Source organism: Tamandua tetradactyla, chromosome 5 (genome assembly GCF_023851605.1).
Source record: "Tamandua tetradactyla isolate mTamTet1 chromosome 5, mTamTet1.pri, whole genome shotgun sequence".
Classification (NCBI taxonomy): Eukaryota; Metazoa; Chordata; class Mammalia; order Pilosa; family Myrmecophagidae; genus Tamandua; species Tamandua tetradactyla.
The window spans coordinates 27,492,280-27,513,604 of record NC_135331.1 but is presented as its reverse complement, the minus strand read 5'-3'; the positions used below and the strand labels follow the sequence as shown (position 1 = coordinate 27,513,604).

The 21,325-nt window shown below is 48.6% G+C and overlaps 1 protein-coding gene across 5 annotated transcripts in view; it reads left to right on the top strand.

The window, feature by feature from the left end:
• Positions 1 to 21,325, top strand: part of DGCR2 (DiGeorge syndrome critical region gene 2) — a 111,079-nt gene that overhangs the window by 62,205 nt on the left and 27,549 nt on the right. For 4 of the 5 annotated variants that reach the window (XM_077160324.1, XM_077160327.1, XM_077160328.1 and 1 more), the window contains 4 exons: positions 1,843 to 1,970; positions 3,805 to 4,022; positions 5,560 to 5,636; positions 10,790 to 10,966. In XM_077160324.1, the coding sequence (XP_077016439.1) occupies positions 1,843 to 1,970; positions 3,805 to 4,022; positions 5,560 to 5,636; positions 10,790 to 10,966 (600 nt within the window). The remainder of the gene's footprint in view (positions 1 to 1,842; positions 1,971 to 3,804; positions 4,023 to 5,559; positions 5,637 to 10,789; positions 10,967 to 21,325) is intronic. The other variant, XM_077160325.1, reaches the window with a different exon arrangement.

Below are 21,325 nucleotides of genomic sequence, written 5' to 3'. Positions count from 1 at the left end.
AATATGTCACGGGACAGGCAGTCTGGTCATAGCAGGTGAGATTGCCTTCTGTGAATCTGTGCCTGACGCACTCCTGGACCCAGCAGAAAGAGGAGGGGCAGATTTTGAACCTGGAACTTGCAAGACTGTTTATTTGCCATTCTTTTCTGGGTTGGGTTATCTGTTGTCCGCGTGGGTATAAAATGGAAGTGCATTCAGATTGGTGTTGAGAAAATATAGGGCTCCAAACCTTAATAGAATGGAGACAGATGTCCCCAAAGGGAGAAAGACTGAAGTTCCGGAAGGAAAACCTTCATTGCCAGAGGCACAGTAGCTCCAGATGCTGTGCAGGGGATAAGATCTGGTGCACTGCCTGGACCCCAGCCTACCTTCCACCTTCTGCCTCTCCCTGTTCCCCAGGCTTTCCCCAGGACTGGGGCTTGTTGGCCAAGCCCCCCTTTCTCCACCGTTCCCTTCACCTTCTTGCTGGCAGAAGCATAAGTCTGTGCTGGTTGGTTTCTGGGTGGGCATGTAATAACTGCTTGGTGAACATGTGCTGAATAAATGAGTGAAGGAAGGAATGGCTATGAAGAGAAATGATGGACAGGAGAAGGGCCCATAATTACCACCCAGCTAAGGAGATGCCTGTCCAGCCCAAAATAACTTCTTGTCACCATGTCATTCTTGTTAATTTACATAAACATTCCATCTGTCCCCAACCCCTCTTCCTTCCCCGAGCTGCAGAAAGCTTCCCTTACAGTGTCCACCCCCCCGGTAAAGGGGCCAGGTCCCCCAGCAGCAGTCTCTGTCAGCTTTTCCTTCTCCTGCCCTTCCTCTGCCCACTCTGGATTCAGCTCATCCTGCTGGCGCCTTGCCTTTCTCATGGCAGGTCCTGCGTGTGGTCTGGGGAGAGGTCCAGGCACAGAGGAGTGGCAGTTCTTGCTTGTCTTGAGCACACCTAAGTGGATGTGACGTTTCGGTGTGGTAAAATGTGCTTAGCCACACCCAGGCTTGTCCTCAAGCTCGTCCCAGCTTTCACCTTTGTCCTTTACCCAAGTTGTTCCCCCACCTCCTGTATTTCCGGTCCAGAGTCCTACCTCCATCGCTGGCATGGCTCTTTCTGATGCCCCCTTCGGACACCCCTTCCCCTGCCGCCTCTGGGCAGACCAAGCCAGTATTGGGCCATGTGCCCTTCCAGGCAGGCAGGGACCTCGCTTCCACTTGCTCCTTGCTCTGTGATCCTAGGAGCTTGGCTCCCTTCTCACTGCAAGATGGGAAGGGGGGAGCCCTCTTCCCCCCAGGGGGTGGAGTATGCATCTGTGAAATACCATGAGATAACGGTGCATGCAGCCAGAATTCTCCCCCGCCTTCAGACACAGTGTCCCGTTTACAGCCTGGCCTGCGTTGCTGCTGCATGCCAGGGCCCTTGCCCAGAGTTGGTCTTGAGGTTTGCCCAGGCCAGAGGCCCCTCAGGGAGGTGACAGCTGCACGTGCTCCTGCAAGCTGATGGGGGAGGCTCCCAGGTGGGTTCATGGGGACCCGGTGGAACTCGATTCATCTCCTGGCCATGGGGCTTGCTGCTGAGGGCAGGAGTGGCTGATGCCTGGCTTTGCTAGCAAACTGTTGGGAAATGCCATGCAGAAAAGACTCCATTTCCTAATTGTAGTAAAGAAACAAAGACTGCCAAGGCTCACTTTGCATGAGGGCATGTGCTTCCTACTGGGAGTAAATGGCCACATTTTACAGCATTCTAAAGAAAACCTGACATGGTAGCCTCTGAGCCCAGCGGGCTCCGCTACGGTGCTGTTGGCCTTGGTCCTGGCCCAACAGCAGGACTCATGGGTGCTTCTCCTTTTCTTTCAGAAGTGGCCGGGGAGGCACGTCCCCACCACGGGAAGGAGGCTGTGGACGCGCGGCAGGGCCGGCCCCGCGGCGGCGACCCCACACACCTGCACACGGTGAACATGGCCCAGCCTGTCCGCTTCAGCAGTAAGTTGCAGACCTGCCCTGACTGCTTCCCTGGTCCCCACGCCTGCTGTGCATGTGGCCCTAGAGCAGCCCTTGGCTGGTGCTCGGCCACAACTTGCCTCTGCAGTGGGGACTGGGGGCCCCGGCAGGCCCATGCCACTGTGGGGCGCAAAACCAGCCTTGCAGCCCCCTGCTGTGTGTTGGGACTGTGTCCTACCCACCACTGCCACCCCAGAGCTGGACAGCAGAACCCTGGGGGTCCCTTTCGGGGGTGAAGAAGCAGGCTCTGAGGGACGAGGTAGCCTTGAATGGTTGTGCCTTTCCCCATGTCCTCAGACTGCCATTGGGCCAGCAGGTGGTACCATGGGACTGTGCGAGGGGTCTCTGATACAGGTGGCTGGGTCCCCACAGAGCTCTCACTCCTTGGGACACTGGGTGGGGACTTTTCTTCCTGATGCCACAGCCCACGACGTGTGGGGAGTGGGCGACGCCGGCTGCCCCCGCCCTCACTGCGTCCCTGGGCAGAGCATGGATGCACTGTGCTCCTTCCCTTCCTCCCACCAGGAGCGAACCTTGTTTGTGCCAAGAGACCCCTCAACTCTGCTGTTCACCCAGGCCTCACCCACGGGCAGGCCGTCCAGCTTGCGTGGCCCTCCCCTCCCCACGGCAGACAAGCCACTTGCCCTAGCCAGAGCTCCCACTTGTCCCCTGTGAGCTGTGCGCTCTTGTCACGAGTTACACACAGGAGAGCCTTGGCAGCAGGGTCTCCGACTGGAGGAGCTCTCCCTGGGTCTGCAATGGAAATGCATTAACAACGGCATTTTCTCCCAATTGGCTTTGCTAAATGTTGTTGCTCATCAGTGTGCTGATGGGAGGCCCCACATAGGGCTTGTGGGACAGGAGCTTCTCTTCCCTGAGTACAGCCCTGAAGCACCAGGGCCATTTGTGCCTGGGCCCTGACCCCGTGGTGAGAGAGGCCCCGGCTCACATGCGCCCCTCACACTTGTCGACCCTGTGGCACCTGAGCCTCAGCTGCCCATCTGAGGAGGTGGGGGTGGGTCACACCATCTCTGTGGCCCTCCCGGCTCTGCTGTACTGCGTGCAGGAGCACAGGCAGGCCCAGGGCACGGGTGCTGAGGGCTCACTGGCAGGGCCCTGTTCACCAAACGGAATTTGCTTTGCAAAAGTGAATACAGGGGGTGCAAGGGTAGCTCACAGGTAGAATTCTCACCTGCTGTGCAGGAGACCCAAGTTCCATTCCCAACCCATGTACTTCCAAAAACAAATAAACAAAATCCAACAAATGGTGCTGCAATAACAGGATACTCACAAGGAAAAAGAATGAAATGTGACCCCGCCATACAGCATACCAAAAAAAAAAAAAAAAAAAAAAAAGTGCAGCTGTTGTAATTTTAAAAGAAAAAGTTGTCTAGTTTTTATTTTCTAATGATCATTTTAAAGTTTGTGTGCATTTAAAATCTGAGCAGAGCAAAGTGTTTAATTCATATGCTCCTATTCATAAAACAAAAAACATGCCCCTATTTTGTTGTGAAAAGTTTGAAAATATTCACAGGTGTGAAGGAAATACAAAATAAATTAAAAATAAAATTCACTTATAATACCAAAATATATATATATGTATATATATATATGCACATACACAGCAGCCATTGTTTACTGCTAAGCAAATTCAGGGCTGAGAAATTGGGGCATTTCAGCCAACTGCATTGCCTCAGAAGCAGGAGCTTGCCCTCTCGAGCCTCAGTTTCCCTATTTCTCCTGTGTGATCGCTGAGGCATGCCTGTCATTTCTGGATAGGATCCTAATTTGGGGGTCTACCCCCTCCGCCCTTCATGTTTCCTAGGGAAGTGCCCGACAGGGTGGCACCACTACGAAGGCACGGCCAGCTGCTACCGCGTCTACCTGAGCGGGGAGAATTATTGGGATGCCGCGCAGACCTGCCAGCGCGTGAACGGCTCCCTCGCCACCTTCTCCACGGACCAGGAGCTGCGCTTCGTCCTGGCCCAGGAATGGGACCAGCCAGAACGGAGCTTTGGTTGGAAGGACCAGCGCAAGTAAGCTTTGGGGGCGCCCGAGGGGCTGGGGGCTGCCTGAGTGTGGACACAGTCACCCCACACACCCCACACAGTCCCACGGAAGGCGGCTGGAGGTCCAGGGCTTGCGAGTGCACGTGGAGGTGGAGCTGGGGCTTGCGGGGGCAGGCCTGGGCTGGGCCCTGTGCCATGTGGGACCCACACTGCCCTTCCTGGTTGCTGAGCATTGGGGGGTGCCAGCCCACATCAGGAGGTGCTGCTTCATGTGGGACCTCATGGGCCAAGTCCTGTCAGATAAGGTGTCCTAGGCATGTGCATTGGGTCGGGTGTCTCCCTCATGGGGCCCTGGGGAAGCAGCCAGCAGTAGGAGGCCCGTCACTTGGAGGAGACAGACTCTGCAGCTCTGCCTCAGCTCTCCGTAGACCACTCAGCAGCCTTTCCAGAGACCTGGGGGCCAGTATCACGTGAGGGACATGGTCCCCTGGACAGCAGCAGGCTGGGGCGTGCTGGACCAGGCTGGTCTTCTGCCTCCACAGTCTGCTGCAGCCTTTCCCCCATCTAGCACTTCTGGGGTGTTGTTTTGGGGCCAGGGGTGTGCTGAGGCCTGTGGTGGCAGCCTGCTGTTCCTCCACACTGCCTGGGATGGAGCGCTGGCTGGGCACCGTGTCCCTACCTGAGGGAGATGAGGCTTGTGGGGGTGTGAGTTGCAAAAGAGTATGCTGCCCCACAGCTGTGTCCAGGGAGTGGGGTCCGGGGATCACGGGGACACACTGGGGCTCACTTCCTCCTGCCCCAGAGAAAAGCATGGCCCTTAGCGCCAAGGACGGCTGTGTGGCTCCTACCAGGACACACGAAGAAGCCCCTGGGAGCCCTGGAGGAGGAAGGGGGGCATCGGCTCAAGGGAGAACCGCCATCCCTAGGTGTGGGGCAGTGATGTGTGCGCACTGCCCAGAGCAGGCCAACATCCCAGGCACCTGTGCGGGGCCAGGAACTGGGGCCAGTCATGCTGGCTGTCAGGTGGGCCCGTGTGTACGGTCCCCCAGCGCTGATGCCAGTGGGTGTGCAGGAGGCTGAGGCAGGGCAGGGTGGAGCCAAACGTGGGGCAGGACATCCACATGCTTAGCCAAAATGGCAGTTATGAGTCCTAGGGGGGTCGAAGGGGGTGTTTTCAGTTTAGATGGAACTCAGTGGAAAGGGATTCACCCCTTAGCGGGTACAATCAAGTGGCTTTTAACGTATCCACAAAGTCGAGGTCACTGGCTTTTCTGTCCTCCAGGAATAAGGTTGGTCTTGTATGAAACCACAAAGCCTTACTGGATCAGCTTAGTGAGAACAGTTTTGCTGGGACTTACGTGAGATAAAACTTTTTCTGACCTGTGAGTTTGGTGTTTAGAATTTTAATACACCTTATGAAAATGAAGTATTAACACTTCAATAAAAAAGCACAAATGTTGTAGACATTCAGCTTTTTATAGGTCTCTTAACACCCGCCTGCACAGAGCATTGATGGCTGGCTCCCCTGCCCTCGCTGAGGCCCCTTTCTCTGGCTCCACTCCAGGTTGTGGGTTGGCTACCAGTATGTCGTCACGAGCCGGAACCGCTCCTTAGAGGGCCGCTGGGAGGTCGTGTTCAAAGGTAAGCTTCTCCATGCCCCCAGGACCCGGGGGGCATCGCCCTGATGGGGCAGGGCTGGGCTTCCCACCCCACAACGTTCCCGGCTCCATGACAGTTGCAGGAACATGGGGGGTGTGGGCCCTGAGAGTTCTGGGGGTTGTGTTGATCGGGGACAGGCAGCCTGGGGGCAGCAGACCCTGGCTGTGGAGGCCCCTCTTCTAGCCTTTTCTCAGTCCCCTATGACTTCTCACTTGGGGCAGATTTCTAGCCCGTTCACCCTCCTTTAGGTAAGGACTTTGTTGGGGCTTCAGTATGAGCTTACGAGGGATGCAGCTCACAGGCCAGGGAAGAAGGGCAAGTTCTCTAGACAGAGATCAGATTTGTAATCCAAAACTTGAAGAAAAACTATCAGGCAGATAGGTTAGAATAAATTATGTGTGTTTAAGGATTACATGCGGAGTTGCTTGGAAACACCAAGGTAACATAAAAGAAAAGAAGCCAATGTGAGCAGCTGTGCCCCTGTTCCCTGGCCAGATGCCTGCCTCCCGCCCTGGCCCTGGGTGGGTCCCTGCCTGTGGTCTAACCGAGCCCTGTTTCCTTGCCATCCAAGCCACACCTTCCATCTTGCCCTCACCAGGCTTTGCTTTCTGGCTCCTCTTTGGGCATTTGGCTTGAGCTTGGGTAAGGTTTTCTTTTCCTGCTGTCGATGTCACCAGTGTCTCTGGGTGGGGACAGGTGAGGAGGGTCCAGGGCTGAGCAGTTGGCCTGTGTGGTACCAGCCATCTCTGTCACCTGGCTGCTGAGCACAGAGGGCTGGTGGCGCAGGCCGAGCCCAGCTGTGCCCCTCCACCCTGTGAGCCAGGTGACCCGGCTGGGTATCTGCACGGAGGGGTGAAGGCACAGACTTGATCAGCGTCCAGTGGATCAGGCCCTGGGACGTGGCTTCTGGAGAGGGGCATTCCCATGCCAGGGCAGGAGCCGGGAAAAAGCCTGGAACACAGGAGAGAGCAGAGGCCTGAGCTGGAGGACGCTGTCTTCTGAATGCCCTGCTGAAATGACCCTTGCAGGTTTGTCTTCCAGAACTTGTCCCACGGGAAGAGTAGCAGCAGGGCTTGGGCTTTGCCCTAACACCGCAATGTGCCCTCTAGAGACTGCACCTCCTAATCGCAGCAGCTGGTGGAGGTGGAGCTGAACGCTGGGGTCTTCCCTGAAGCCCCCTCCCCCAGCAGTGGTACTGGCCTCCAGGGCAGTGTGGACACACCTGGACATGGTTGTCTTCTTGGCCTGGTGCTAAAAAGTACAGACATCTGTCCACATGGCATCCCTGCAGGCTCTGGGCTGGGGGCTTGGGCCCTACGTGGGCTCTGCAGTCGGAGCTCTAGCAGCCCCTCTGGGGCGAGAAGAGGAGAGTCAGCCTCGAGTTTAGGAGAAGATTTCCCTGGCCGGAGTCCAGCAGGTGTCGACACTGGTGGCACATACTGGTCAGTGTGTGAGCTATCTTGCAACCGGGGGCTGTCCCTGCCCTGGTGGGGGTGGTGGGCTGCACGTGCAGTCAGCAGCTCTGTGAGCGAGTGAACAGCACAGTGGTGCTGCCTGGTGGAGGGGATTCAGGGGTTGGATTACCCGGATTTAACTAATGGCCACAGAGTGAGTAAATGGCTTAGACTAGAGAACTGGCCTGGACTCTGACATAACTCAGTACCAAGAGTTGTTCCAGCATCAGAGAAAGCCAGATGGTGATCTCAGTGGCGTCCTGAACTGGGGAGGGCTGTGCTCTAGAACCTTTGCGTGGGCTTTACAGTGGATGGCATCGGGTGGCCATGGCTTCCTTAGGGGCAGCAGTGGGACTGTGCTTGGGTTCCTGGGCCTGCAGGGGAAGGAGATTTGGGGTGAGGTGGGGTAAAGGGGTGGCAGATGAGCGGGTACAGCCACGGTGGGTTCAGCACCTCCTCTCTACCTCCATACCTGCTTGGAAGCTCCCCAGTTAAAGTATTCAACACCATTCCTGCCAAGGAGCTGTGGGTTAAAGAGCTTCGAGATACAAACCACCCCAGGCTGTGAGCCAAGCCCTGCTCTGAGCGAGCCTTTGGCCAGCCAACATGGGGCTCAGCAGAGGTTTGGGGAGGCTGTGAGGAGATGTGAGCCTGACAGTGTGAAATGGCTGCAGACCTCCCAACACTCACGGCGAGCATTTCCTGAAGGGCCTCTTTTATGATGGCAGCACAGTCAGGAGCTTGAGAATGTCTGTCTGATCTACCTCTTGTTCATTTTCCCTCTGCTTTTGTGTGTTTTATGACGTCTTAGATGTTGACACAGGAACGCACACACCCACACATGCTCCCCATGTAAATTTTAAGCTTGGAGCTCTGCTCTGAAGTATGCTCAGTTCCCGCTGGGGTCCTGGGGCTTTTGGGGGAGAACTCCTGCCTGGCCATCCCCGGGCGTTCAGGGGCATGGCATGCCCTGTAGGCTGAGGGCTAGCTGCTGCCCCGGGTCGTGCTGACCTTCAGGCCACCTGCCAGAAGCCTGAGAAAGCAGGTTCCAGTCCTCTAGAGAGCAACACCCCTCTCGGCCCCTCCCTCAGCTGTCACTGGCAGTGACCTGGCACCTCAGTTTCTGCTGATTCATGCTCAACGCTTATTTAAAAATATAATAGCTGGACTCTGTTGTGTGTTTCATGTGCTCGCTGCTGGGTGACTGGCCTCCATAATGCATGCTTAGCTGTCCACCTCATGGCCAGCCTGACCACCCCTGGGGCTCACTCCTGCTCTGGCTGGCTGAGGTTGGAACAGGTGCTGCCTGGGAAGCAGTGCTGTCTCCCCTTGCACTGCTAGCCATCGTTGGGGTCTTTGTCTTCTCTGCCTTGGTGCCCCCACACTGGGGGTGGGAGACCAAATGGAGGTCGAGGCCCATGTTTTAGTGCTCGTGAGCTCAGCAGACAGGGCTGCGGCCGGGACCTGCCTGTAGGGACCCTTGTCAGCAGGAAGGTGGCTGTGCCAGGAGAAGGCTCAGGCTGGCCCAGCAGGCGCTAGAAGGCGGGCAGTGCAGAGACCCTGCGTCTGCATATGGGGCTCTCAGGCTGGGGTCAGCCTGGATCAGAGTGGGATACCTGCCTCCAAGAGTGGGCCTTTCAGGCAGAGTCCAGGGCCTTATTCAGAAACTTGGGTGTGCACTGTGCCCACTGGGCAGTGGGTGCTCAGATGACAGGTGAGGCCCTGCCTCGAGAGGCCGATGGCCTGCTGGTAGGGGGCAAACAGTAGCCTGACTCGGAAGGGGTTGATAGGGAGGGCTCTTCGAAGTGTGGGAGCAGGGGGACAGAGACCAGGAGAGATGACTTCTCGGACGGAGCCCAGGGACAGGGATGTCAGGGCACAGGGGGCAGGAGGCCTTGCTAACACCCTGCATTCCAGAGCCCAATGTCCCCTGCGGCTGCCAGGGCCCAGCCGAGGCATTTGGGAGCATTTTCCCCTGCAGCCTGTCTGCAGAGCAAGCAGAATGGGATCTGGAAACTGTTGCTGTCTTCCACCACCCCCATCACCGAGGGCCTCACCTATCCCAGAGCAGTGGGGCGGGAAGCAGGGAAGACCTGGAGAGGAAGTTTCCATAGGTGGGAGATGGAGCCGTGCTATTTTTCACTAGGGTGACTCCACCTGGGACACCTTCCTCTAAGAGAGGAAGCTGTGGGAAGGGAGATGTTGGAAGTGGGGAAGGCTGGGAGACAGATACAGAAGAGACCTCTGTGCTGAGCTGGAGGGGCAGGGGCAGGGCCACGTGGAGAGAGAGGGTCATTCTCCATCTCACTTCGCCCCGGGCACCGCTTCCCCCTGCTGCAGCATCCCGGGCGTTGCTCTTACAAACTGTAGCTGTGGGTACAACTCTGCGCTGAACTGTACGACTCTAGACTGCGGAGGACTGCGGGACTCTGACACCCCTGCCCCCTTCCCTTTCTGCTCAGATGTCAACCTCTGAGGCCTCCTCCACCAGGCAGCCTCCCGCCTGCTCCCCTTTCTGGTTTCCGCCAGTGTCCATCCCTTTTGGCACCATATACACTGCACTCGCTCACTGGGCCTGCCATTCCTTGTGTGTCTCCACCCTTTGTGCCCCTCACTCACCTGTAAGCTGTGCAGGAGGAGGATCTTTGCTTCTTTTGTTGGCTGATGTGTCCTGAGTGCCTGGGACTAGCAATGGCCTGCAAATTAGGTGTTGATCCATGAAGAGTGATAGGTGGTGGTCTTAGTTCCCCACGACATGTTACTGTGAACCCGGTAATTGGAAGAACAGAAATTTATTTTCTGACAATTCTGGTGGCCGGAAGTCAGCGATCAAGATGTTTGTTATTCTGCTTTATGGAAAAGGTTGCTTTTATATTTCCGGTGAGGGGGCCCAATGTGGGAGAGCCTTCTGAGGAGGAGAGCAGGCTCGAGCTGGGTGTGTAAGCACCCGCCTCCTGGGGCATTGCAGAAGAGCAGCTTGGAGGTTCCTGCCCCACCCCACCCCCAGCTGCATGGATAATGTGGATTCTGACTCCCCGTCCCCATTTGGAAGGCAGGAGGATGCACAGATGAGAGAGAGAGGCTCCCTGGAACTTGGCTGGCATCCCAGGAGCCAGTGCTTGCCAGTTATCCCCCTGCCGTGGGAGTGCAAGCTCTCAGGGGGCGTGTTGGAGCAGGCAAGTCTGCTGGAGCCTCATATTCTTCTGGCAGGTGCACTCTGCTGATTTTCTGGATCCTTCTCTGTTGGTTGGTTGATATTCTGTTGTAAGGGTGTACTTTTCCCTGCCCTTCCCATTTATTTATTGATACGATTGTAATCCAATATATGATAATCTGTTGCTTCACTATTTGTGTTGTGGCTCTAACTTGAAACATCACCCACTAATCAGAGCACACCCTCTTATTTTGATTCTCTGTGTAGCGCTTATTGCTACTCAGAGTTGTGCTTTTTGTTTTGTGTACTTGCCGGCTCTGCTCTCGGGCTCCCCAGGAGCAGGGGAGGCCCCGGTGGGCTCAGGGCAGCTGTGGGGTGGGGGCATGCAGGGAGAACAGTCACGGCCAGTCCTTCCCGGACCTCAAAGCCGGGAAGTTCCTCCGGGTGCTTGGCACCTTGAGGACTGTGGCGTGATTCATACGCTGACAGCCCGTTGTGACGTCCAGCCTACCCTTTGTCTCCCGCAGGCTCCTCAGAGGTGTTCCTGCCACCAGACCCCATCTTCGCCTCTGCCATGTCTGAAAACGAAAACATGTTCTGCGCCCAGCTGCAGTGCTTCCACTTCCCCACGCTCCGACACCACGACCTGCACAGCTGGCATGCCGAAAACTGCTATGAGAAGTCCTCGTTTCTTTGTAAAAGAAGTAAGCCCCCTGGGCCTTGACAGTGAATGGGAAAGGGAGGGTACTTCTGAAAAGGTGACTGTCCAATTTCCGGACCATGCTGCCAGCCTTGAGTGGAGCACTGGTCCCATGGAGCACTGAGGCAGAGCCCCCACTTTGTCGTGTTGCAGCTGCTGCCCCTTGCCTGGCTGACCCCATCCTTGATGGCTGCAGGGGTGCCCCTGAGCAGAAGGGCTCTAGGTGGGACCCCAGGGCTGGGTATGCACCCAGCTGGACCATTGCTTAGTTCTGGGCAGTGAGCATATGTTCCTCTATCTGAGGGTAGAAATGATAACCCCAATCCTGCCTGCTTCTCAGTTGTTCAGAGATTCACATGATTGGTGCCACGGAACTTGCCAGATCTCGTGGCATCTCCTCTGGTTCCCTCTCTCCACTCTCTGTGGGTGTTGCAATCCCTCTCTTCCCTCCTGTTTGCATGTCTGGATTGCTCCCTCAGTTTGTTAGGTCACAGGTCCTTCCCTGTCCCTCAGCCAGCTAACTCACTTGCACCTGACCAGTCTCACCCATTCCCTTGTCTTCAGGTAACTCCGCTGCCTCTTGCACTGTCTCAAATTCCAGATCACCATCTCCAGCAGTTTTGGCGATTGTGCACTCCAGCCAGCCCTCCAGTGTATTTGGGATTGTGAGGGTAGGGGTGCAGGGAATAGGATTGGCATTGACCAGCTGTTCGCATGGTTGTTTGGAATGTGAGGTGGGTCTGGCTGTGGCCACTGACCTCTGTGCCTGTTTGGGGGGCCTCTGCTTTCCTTGCTGGTGTGTCATACATCACCTTTTCGAACATGCTGAAGTCTGTCTCGGCCCCTTTGCTGTCTGTCCATCAAGATCATACACCCTGTCTTGTCATGGCTTTGTAATAAACCTTGATGGCTGCTAAGGCCCTGACTGATCCAGGGGCTGGTTGTGACCCTTTTCTCTTTGGTAGAATCTCTTTTCAGAATCTTTTTTAAACTCTCTCATTAGTTCTTTTAGTTTGTAAATTCTCCTAGATTTTCTATGCAGACAGTTACATTTTCCTTACCAGTCTTTAACGTTTCTTCCTTTACCTTTTGTTTGTTTTCTGACTTGACTTTTCTTACTAAGGTCACCACCGTTGATCAGAAGTGGTGGTAGTGAGCATTCGTATCTCATAGCTTAAATGGGCATGCTTACAGTGTCCCAGCAGGAATACTCATGCTTTCTGTACGATTTTGGAAGATACCCTTCATGAGGTTAAGAAAATGCCCTTCTGTCCCTAGTTTGCTGGGAATTTTTATTCTACATCAATGTATTGATTTTTTGTTTTGTTTTGTTTTGTTTTGAGTGAGTGGTCTACTTTATTTTGGTATTGTTCAATTTCATGAGGGAATAGTATCTTCTTTTTTTTCATTTTTTTATTAATTAAAAAAAATTAACAACCAACAAAACATTGATATCATTCCATTCTACATATACAATCAGTAATTCTTAATATCATCATGTAGTTGCATATTCATCATTTCTTAGAACATTTGCATCAATTTAGAAAAAGAAATAAAACGATAACAGAGAAAAAAAGATTATACATACCATACCCCTTACCCCTCGCTTTCATTTACCACTAGCATTTCAAACTAAATTTATTTTATCATTTGTTCCCCCTATTATTTATTTTTATTCCATACATTCTACTCTTCTGTTGATAAAGTAGATAAAAGGAGCATCAGACACAAGGTTTTCACATTCACAGAGTCTCATTGTGAAAGCTATATCATTGTTCAATCATCAAGAAACATGGCTACTGGAACACAATGTATTGATTTTTATCAAATGCTTCTCTGCATTAATTGGGATTGCATGGTTTTCCTTCTCAGTCTGTTCATTTGCTGTAGTTCATTAATAGATTTTCTGACATTAAACCATCCTCATGCTTTTTTTTATATGTAGTGCCAGATTCAATTTGCTAATATTTTATTTCAGATTTTTGCAACCTTTTTAAAAAGTGAGCTTGATCCATCCGCTTCCTTTTCTGAACCCTCATCTAATTTTGTATCACATTTATATTACATGTGAAGCAAGTTGGGAAGCATTCTCTTTTGCCAGTCTCCAAATCAGTGTGTAGAAGTTGGTGATTATCTTGTCCTTGAGTAGTTGTAGAACTTCTGGGCCTGGGGGTGGGGGGGTGGGCTGCATGGTGAAGTTGGGAGATCTAATTTTTTTTTTGTAATTTAGATAGAATTTCAAACTTAAAGAATTGCAAGAAGAGTACAAAGCACTCCCTCTTATACCTTCTACACAGCTTCATCAGTTGTTTATATTTTGCCATGTTTGCTTTATTCTCTCTTCTAAACCATTTGAAAGTAAGCTGGAGATATTGTGCCTGTGAACCCTAAATAGTTCAGGGTATATTTCCTTAGAACAAGGACTCCCTCTTACATACCCATACCATAGAAATCAAGTAAGGACATTTAGCATCAATGCAATAATATTATCTAATCCACAATCCATTATTTCAATTTTGTCAGTTGTTCCAGTAATATCCTTTGAGACTTTCTTCCCTCAGTCCAGTAGTCTAGACCAGTCCAGGTTCATGCATTGTTGTCACATCTCTTTTTTTCCTTCAGTTTCAGTAACTTCTACTGACCTATCTTTGGGTCACTGACTCTTTCCTTGGCTGGGTCAAGTCTACAGATAAGGTCGTCGAAGGCATTCCTCACCTGTTTTTTTTTTTTTTTTAAATTTATTAATTTAAAAAAATTAAGAACAAACAAAAACATTAACATATAATTCCATTCTACGTATATATTCAGTAATTCTCAATATCATCACATAGTTGCGTATTCATCATTTCTTAGAACATTTGCATCAATTCAGAAAAAGAAATAAAACAATAACAGAAAAATAAAGATTATACATACCATATCCCTTACCCTTCACTTTCATTTATCAGTAGCATTTCAAACTAAATTTATTTTAACATTTGTTCTCCCTATTATTTATTTTTATTCCATATGTTCTACTCGTTTCTTGACACGGTAGATAAAAGGAGCATCAGACACAAGGTTTTCACAATCACACAGTCACATTGTGAAAGTGACTTCTTATCATTATGCAATCATCATCAAGAAACATGGCTACTGGAACACAGCTCTACATTTTCAGGCAGTTCCCTCCAGCCTCTCCATTATGTCTTGAATAACAAGGTGATATCTACTTAATGCATAAGAATAACTTCCAGGACAGCCTTTCAACTCTGTTTGGAATCTCTCAGCCATTGACACTTTGTCTCATTTCACTCTTCTCCCTTTTGGTCGAGAAGGTTTTCTCAATCCCTTGATGCTGAGTCTCAGCTCATTCTAGGATTTCTGTCCCACGTTGCCAGGAAGGTCCACACCCCTGGGAGTCATGTCCACATAGACAGGGGGAGAGATTCTTCACCTGTTTTTATTTTCACTGCATCTGTAGTTTTCATTTCTGTTATCTATTTGATTCTATCTTAGAGTTTGCATCTCTGTTGAATCGCTGATCTGATCTTGTGTGGGTGATTTTCCCTTATTTTAAGTCCCCCTGGGATATCGTCTGGGTCATAACTATGTCTGATTCTTTTGTTCATTTTGTCCCTGGAGTGTGGTGTTTTTTCTGGACTTTGCAGGACAAAGTAGAGACCTGGGTAGTTTTGGTGTTCAGGAAGGGCACATCTTTCCTTCTGCTGGGCCGTCAGTGTGTGTGTGTGGGTGTTAATCTAGGCAGGAGGTGGGCTGGGTTTAGGGCTTGTTGATGCTGTGCTTACCCCCCATGTGCCTCAGGCCTCACATTTCTCTGGGGATGCCTTGGGTTTAGGGTGGGGGGCTGGTTTGCCACAGGGTTTTCTTGATACCTCACTCGCAGCTTTAGGTCCTCCCTTTGGGCTGCACCCATATGTCTCTTGCTGCTCTTCTAGCTGGTGTCCACTGCGACTTTTACTCAATGCTTGTCCTTCCACTCGTGGCAAAGGGAGTTGCGGTGTTCTCATCTATTCTTTTGAAACCTCCATCCTAGGCAGGCAGCATGCCCTGTGTTTCCAGGATATGACCTTCACAAGTGCTTCTACTCCCCCTCTGGCTGTCGTTTGGATTCAGCACGGTGGGTTTTCACCAGGGCCCCAAAGGCTCAAAGCATGCTCTGATTGGAGCCTGGTGGCATAGGGAGGCTGCAAGCGGGCTAATGAGAAGCGGGGCTTCCAGGGTATTGGTTTGGGGCACATGCTTAGTTTTCCTGGTAAGTTCTGAGTTCGCCAAGAGTTAGACAGCTGGGTAATCCTTGACCAAGTCCTGGCTTGCTGGGCCCATGGTGCAGAAGTCCTTGTTTGGCATCCTGGGTGCTCACTGTAGAAGTTCTGGCCAGAGTTTTGTTGGGCCCAGCCATTGTCATTCATGTGTTCAGTTTCTTAGATGTCTTGTCCTTCTCAGCTCGTCAGTCACGAGGTGCAGATGTCACTTTGCCCCAAGAGTGGTGGCGTCAGCTTCCTCTCCAGGTGTGGTGTCTCCATGGTGAAATCCTACTTCTTCCTTTTTTCACTTAGTGAGTGGTTTGGGGGAGGGTACTTGGCAGCAGTGTGAAGACCCTGTTAACCTATCAAGCTACCACACAACAGTTTGAGCATCCATTAGTGATTTTCTAACTCCCTCCCTCCTGTATTTCATAGCTGACACCTTTGTAAGCAAGAACTTTCCCTTCTCCCCTATTTATTGATTTCTTTATAACAGAATGGACTCATTGAATTTTTATTTTATCAGATGAGTCATAATTCATTGCTACCATTATCTTTTTATGCTGAATTGGCCCATTCAAGTTGCACTTTTTATTTTTAATTGAAATTTTTACTGAAATTATTGTAGAGTCACATGTGGTTAAAAGAAACAGCACAGAGAAATATGGTGTGCATTTTGACCAGTTTGCCCCAATGGTGACGTTTTGCAAAACTGTAGTACATTTAATGTCACGGCCCAGATATTGACATTCACACAGTCATCTTAATGTCCTAGGCCCTAAGGTCACAGCCGGGATGTTACATTGACACAACCCACCGATCTTATTCACATTTCGTAAGTTGTGCATGTACCCGTTTGTGTGTGTACTGAGTTCTACATAAATTTATCACCTATGTAGGTTCCTATATCTACCACCAAAGCCAAGATGCTGAAAAGTCCCCACTCCAAAAGGTTTGATAACCATGCCTACCTCTCTCCTGTCCCCTTCCGTATACCCACCCCCTAGCCACCACCAATATGTCCTCAATGTCTAAGATCTTTTCATTACAAATGTGTCATATAAATGGAATCACATAGTATGTAATGTGTGGGATTGGCATTTTTCACTCAGCCTGATTACCTGGCCGTTCGTCCAGGCGTGTGTATCAGTGGTTCATTCCTTCCTGTTACTGAGTAGCATTGCATGGCTTTGTTTCCCAGTTTGTTTAAATGTTCACTGTTGAAGGGCATCTGGACTGATTGCAGTTTTTGACTATGGCAAACAATGTGCAGGTTGTTTTGTGAACTTAAGTTTTCATTTCCCTGGGGTGAATGCCAGGATTGCCTTTGTTGAGATATATGGTAGTTGTTTTTTTGGGTTTTTGAGAAACTGTCAGTTTTCCATAGTGATACCATCTTATTTTCTCCTTAGCAGTGTATGAGTGATACAATTTCTTTCTCTAAATGCTTGCCAACATTTGGTGTGGTCACTATTTTTAATTTTAGCCGTTCTGGTAGGTGTGTTGTGCTATCTCATTTTTGTTTTGATTTGCATTTCCTGGAGGCTACTGATGCTGAGCACCTTTTCCTGTGCTTATTTACTTCTGGAATAGTCTCTATGGTGAAATGTCTATTTATGTGTTTTGTCCATTTTCTGATTGAATCATAAGTTTGTTAATTTTTCAGCTTTTGAGAGTTCTTTATATCCTCTGTATACTAGTCCTTCATCAGATACATGATTTGCAAATATTTTTCCCGGATTCTGTAGCTTGTCTTTTCATCCACTTCACATGGGCTTTCACAGAACAAAAGTTTTACTTTTAATGAAGTCCAGTTACCAGTTTTTCTGCTATGGATCCTTCCTTTGGGGTCAAGTCATAGAATACTTTGCCTCCCTAGATCCTAAGATTTTCTCCTATGTTATGTTTCTAATAGTTATAATTTATAGCCTTACATTCCATGCTTAAGTCTGGATCCCTTTTGAGTTAACTTCGGCATAAGGTTTGTGGTTTAAGGCAGGCTTCATTTTTTTGTGTACGGGGTCCAGGTGCTCCATCCCCAGTCCCTCATTGAGTTGCTTTTGCACCTTTGTCAAAAGTCGGGTGAGCAGATGCGTGCGGGCCTCCTCCTGGGCTCTCAGTTTGGTTCTGCTGAGCTCATGTCTGACCCTCTCCCAACACAGCTACATAATAAGCCTTGAAATCAGGAAAAGTGATTCTTCCCACTTTATTCTTTGTCAAGACTGTGTAGCTTTTCTAGGGCTTGCACCTTTCTATGTAAATTTTAGAATAAGTTTATCTGTGTCTACAAAAAAACCTTGCTGGAACTTTGATAAGAAATGCATTTAACCTATAGATAAATTTGGGGAGCATTTATTTCTTCTTTTTTGATAAATATTGTTTTATTCCACTTATATGAATACAAAGAATAAACAAATTCTTAGAGACAGAATATAGATTACAGTTTTCCAGGGATCAGAGGAAGGGAGAAATGGGGAATTACGATTTAATAACTATGGAGTTTGTCTTTGGGGCCATGAAAAACTTTGGTAACGGATAGTGCTAACGGTAGCACAACATTGTAAAGGTAACTAATGCTGCTAAATTGTACATTTAAAACTAGTTAAAATGGCAAATTTTATTTTACATTAAATGACCACGATACATTTTTTTTTGTAAGTTTTTTTTTTTTTAATGTAACAACATACAGGCACATTCTTACCATATGATCATACCATTCTTGGTATATAATCAATAACTCACAATATCATCACATAGTTGTATATTCGTCATCATGATCATTTCCTAGAACATTTGCATCAATTCAGAAAAAGTAATAAAAAGAAAAAAACTCATACATACCATACTCCTTACCCCTCCCTCTCATTAACTACTAGTATTTCCATCTACCCAATATATTTTAGCCTTTGTTTCCCCTATTTTTTTCCGTACCCGTTAACACTCCCTTTAATTGACCACTAGCATTTCAATCTACTAAATTTATTTTAACGTTTGTTCCCCCTAGTATTTATTTATTTTAATCCATGTATTTTACTCATCTGTCCATACCGTAGATAAAAGGAGCATCAGACACAAGGTTTTCATAATCACACAGTCTCATGGTGAAAACTATATCATTATACAATCATCTTCAAGAAACATGGCTACTGGAACACAGCTCTACATATTCAGGCACTTCCTTCCAGCCTCTCCAATGTACCTTAACTGAAAAGGTGATATCCTTATAATGCATAAGAATAACCTCCAGGATAACCTCTCAACTCTGTTTGAAATCTCTCAGCCATTGACACTTTATTTTGTCTCATTTCTCTCTTCCCCTTTTGGTTGAGAAGGTTTTCTCAATCCCTTGGTGCTGAAGTCCCAGCTCATTCTAAGATTTCTGTCCCACATTGCCAGGAAGGTCTACACCTCTGGGAGTCATGTCCTATGTAGACAGGGGGAGGGCAGGGAGTTTGCTTGTTGTGTTGGCTGAGAGAGGCCACATCTGAACAACAGAAGAGGTTCTCTGGGGGTAATTCTTAGGCCTAATTTTATTATTTTTTTAAATTAATTTTTAATTTTTTAAAAAATGTAAGAAACACAAACATTCTTAACATATGATCATTCTATTCTACATATATAAACAGTAATTCACAATAGCATCACATAGTTGCATATTCATCATCATGATCATTTCTTAGAACATTTGCATCAATTCAGAAGAAGAAATAAAAAGGCAACAGAAAAAAATTCATACATACCATAACCCCTTACCCCTCTTTCATTGATCACTAGCATTTCGATCTAAATTTATTTTAACATTTGTTCCCCCTATTATTTATTTTTATTACGTATGTTTTACTCGTCTGTTGATAGGATAGATAAAAGGAGCATCAGACACAAGGTTTTCACAATCACACAGTCACACTGTGAAAGCCATATCATTATTCAATCATCCTCAAGAAACATGGCTACTGGAACACAGCTCTACATTTTCAGGCAGTTCCCTCCAGCCTCTCCATTACATCTTGACTAACAAGGTGATATCTATTTAATGCGTAAGAATAACCTCCAGCATAACCTCTTGACTGTGTTTGGAATCTCTCAGCCATTGACACTTTACTTTGTTTTAGGCCTAATTTTAAGTAGGATTAGCCTATCTTTTGTGGGGATAAGTTTTCATATGAACAAACCCCAAGATTGAGAGCTCAGCCTATTGCTTTGGTTGTCCCCACTGCTTGCGAAAATATTAGGAATTCTCTACATGGGGAAGTTGAATTTTTCCTGTGCTGGTTTGAAATAATGTATGTACCCTAGAAAACCCTATTTTAATCCTAATCCCATTTTGTAAAGGCAGCCGTTTCTTCTAATCCCTATTCAGCACTGTATGCTTGAAACTGTAATTAGATCGTCTTCCTGGAGATGAGATTTAATCAAGAGTGGTTGTTAAACTGGGTTAGCTGGAGGTATGTCTCCACCCATTTGGGTGGGTCTTGATTAGTTTCTGAAGTCCTATAAAAGAGGAAACATTTTGGAGAATGGGAGATTCAGAGAGAGCAGAGCAGAACGATATAGCCACAAGAAGCAGAGTCCATCAGCCAGCGATCTTTGGAGATGAAAAAGGAAAATGCCTCCCGGGGAGCGTCGTGAAAGGAAGCCAGGAGAGAAAGCTAGCAGATGATGCTGTGTTTGCCATGTGCCTTTCCCGATGAGAGAGAAACCCTGACCATGTTCACCATGTGCCTTTCCAGATGAGAGAGAAACTCTGTGTTTGCCATGTGCCCTTCTACTTGAGAGAGAAACTCTGAACTTCATCAGCCTTCTTGAACCAGGATCTCTCTCCCTCGATGCCTTAGATTAGACACTTCTATAGACTTGTTTTAATTGGGACATTTTCTTGGCCTCAGAACTGTTAACTAGCAACTTAAAAAAGCCATTCTGTTTCTGGTATATTGCATTCCAGCAGCTAGCAAACTAGAACATCCCCCTTTCTTGCCATTCCCCCAAGGAGACTTGGCAAATACTTTTTTATTCACTGTTCATATCACTCTGGGATTTATTAGGGCATCACTCTGGACAAACCTACAAAATTTCATGCCCTGCTCAAGGTTCCATGTGCTTATGGTGTTCAAGAGCATTTACTTCTGAATTAAGTTGAATCTTCCGGTACATGAACATGATACATTTCTTCATTTAGTTAGGCCTTCTTTTATTTTTTTCATCAGAATTTTGTAATTTTCAGCATATAGATCCTGCACACAATTCGGTATATACCTAAGTATTTTAACTTCTTTAGACCAATTATAAATGCTGTATATTTCCACATGTTTGTTAGTGTGCTGGTTTGAAAGGAAGTATGCCCCCTAAGAAAAGCCATGTTTTGATATAAATCCCATTTCTTAAAGGTAGAATACTCCCTATTCAATACTGTATATTTGAAACTGTTAATGAGATCATCTCCCTGGTTGATGTGATTTAGTTAAGAATGGTTGTTAAACTGGATTAGGGGGTGTATTAGTTAGGGTTCTCTAGAGAAACAGAATCAACAGGGAACACTTGCAAATATAAAATTTATGAAAGTGTCTCACGTGACCGTAGGAACGCAGAGTCCAAAATCCACAGGGCAGGCTGCGAAGCCGATGACTCCAATGGATGGCCTGGATGAACTCCACAGGAGAGGCTCACCAGCCAAAGCAGGAATGCAACCTGTCTCATCTGAGTCCTCCTTAAAAGGCTTCCCATGATTGGATTTAGCATCACTAATTGCAGAAGACACTCCCCTTTGGCTGATTACAAATGGAATCAGCTGTGGATGTAGCTGACGTGATCATGACCTAATCCTATGAAATGTCCTCATTGCAACAGACGGGCCAGCGCTTGCCCAATCAGATGAACAGATACCACAACTTGGCCAAGTTGACACCTGTCCCTAACCATGACAGGGGGTGACATGTCTCCACCCATTTGAGTGGGTCTTGATTAGTTTCTGAAGTCCTATAAAAGAGGAAACATTTTGGAGATTCAGAGAGACTCAGAGAGAGCAGAGAATGCTGCAGCACCATGATGCAGAGTCCACGAGCCAGCAACCTTTGGAGATGAAGAAGGAAAGTGCCTCCCGGGGAGCTTCATGAAATAGG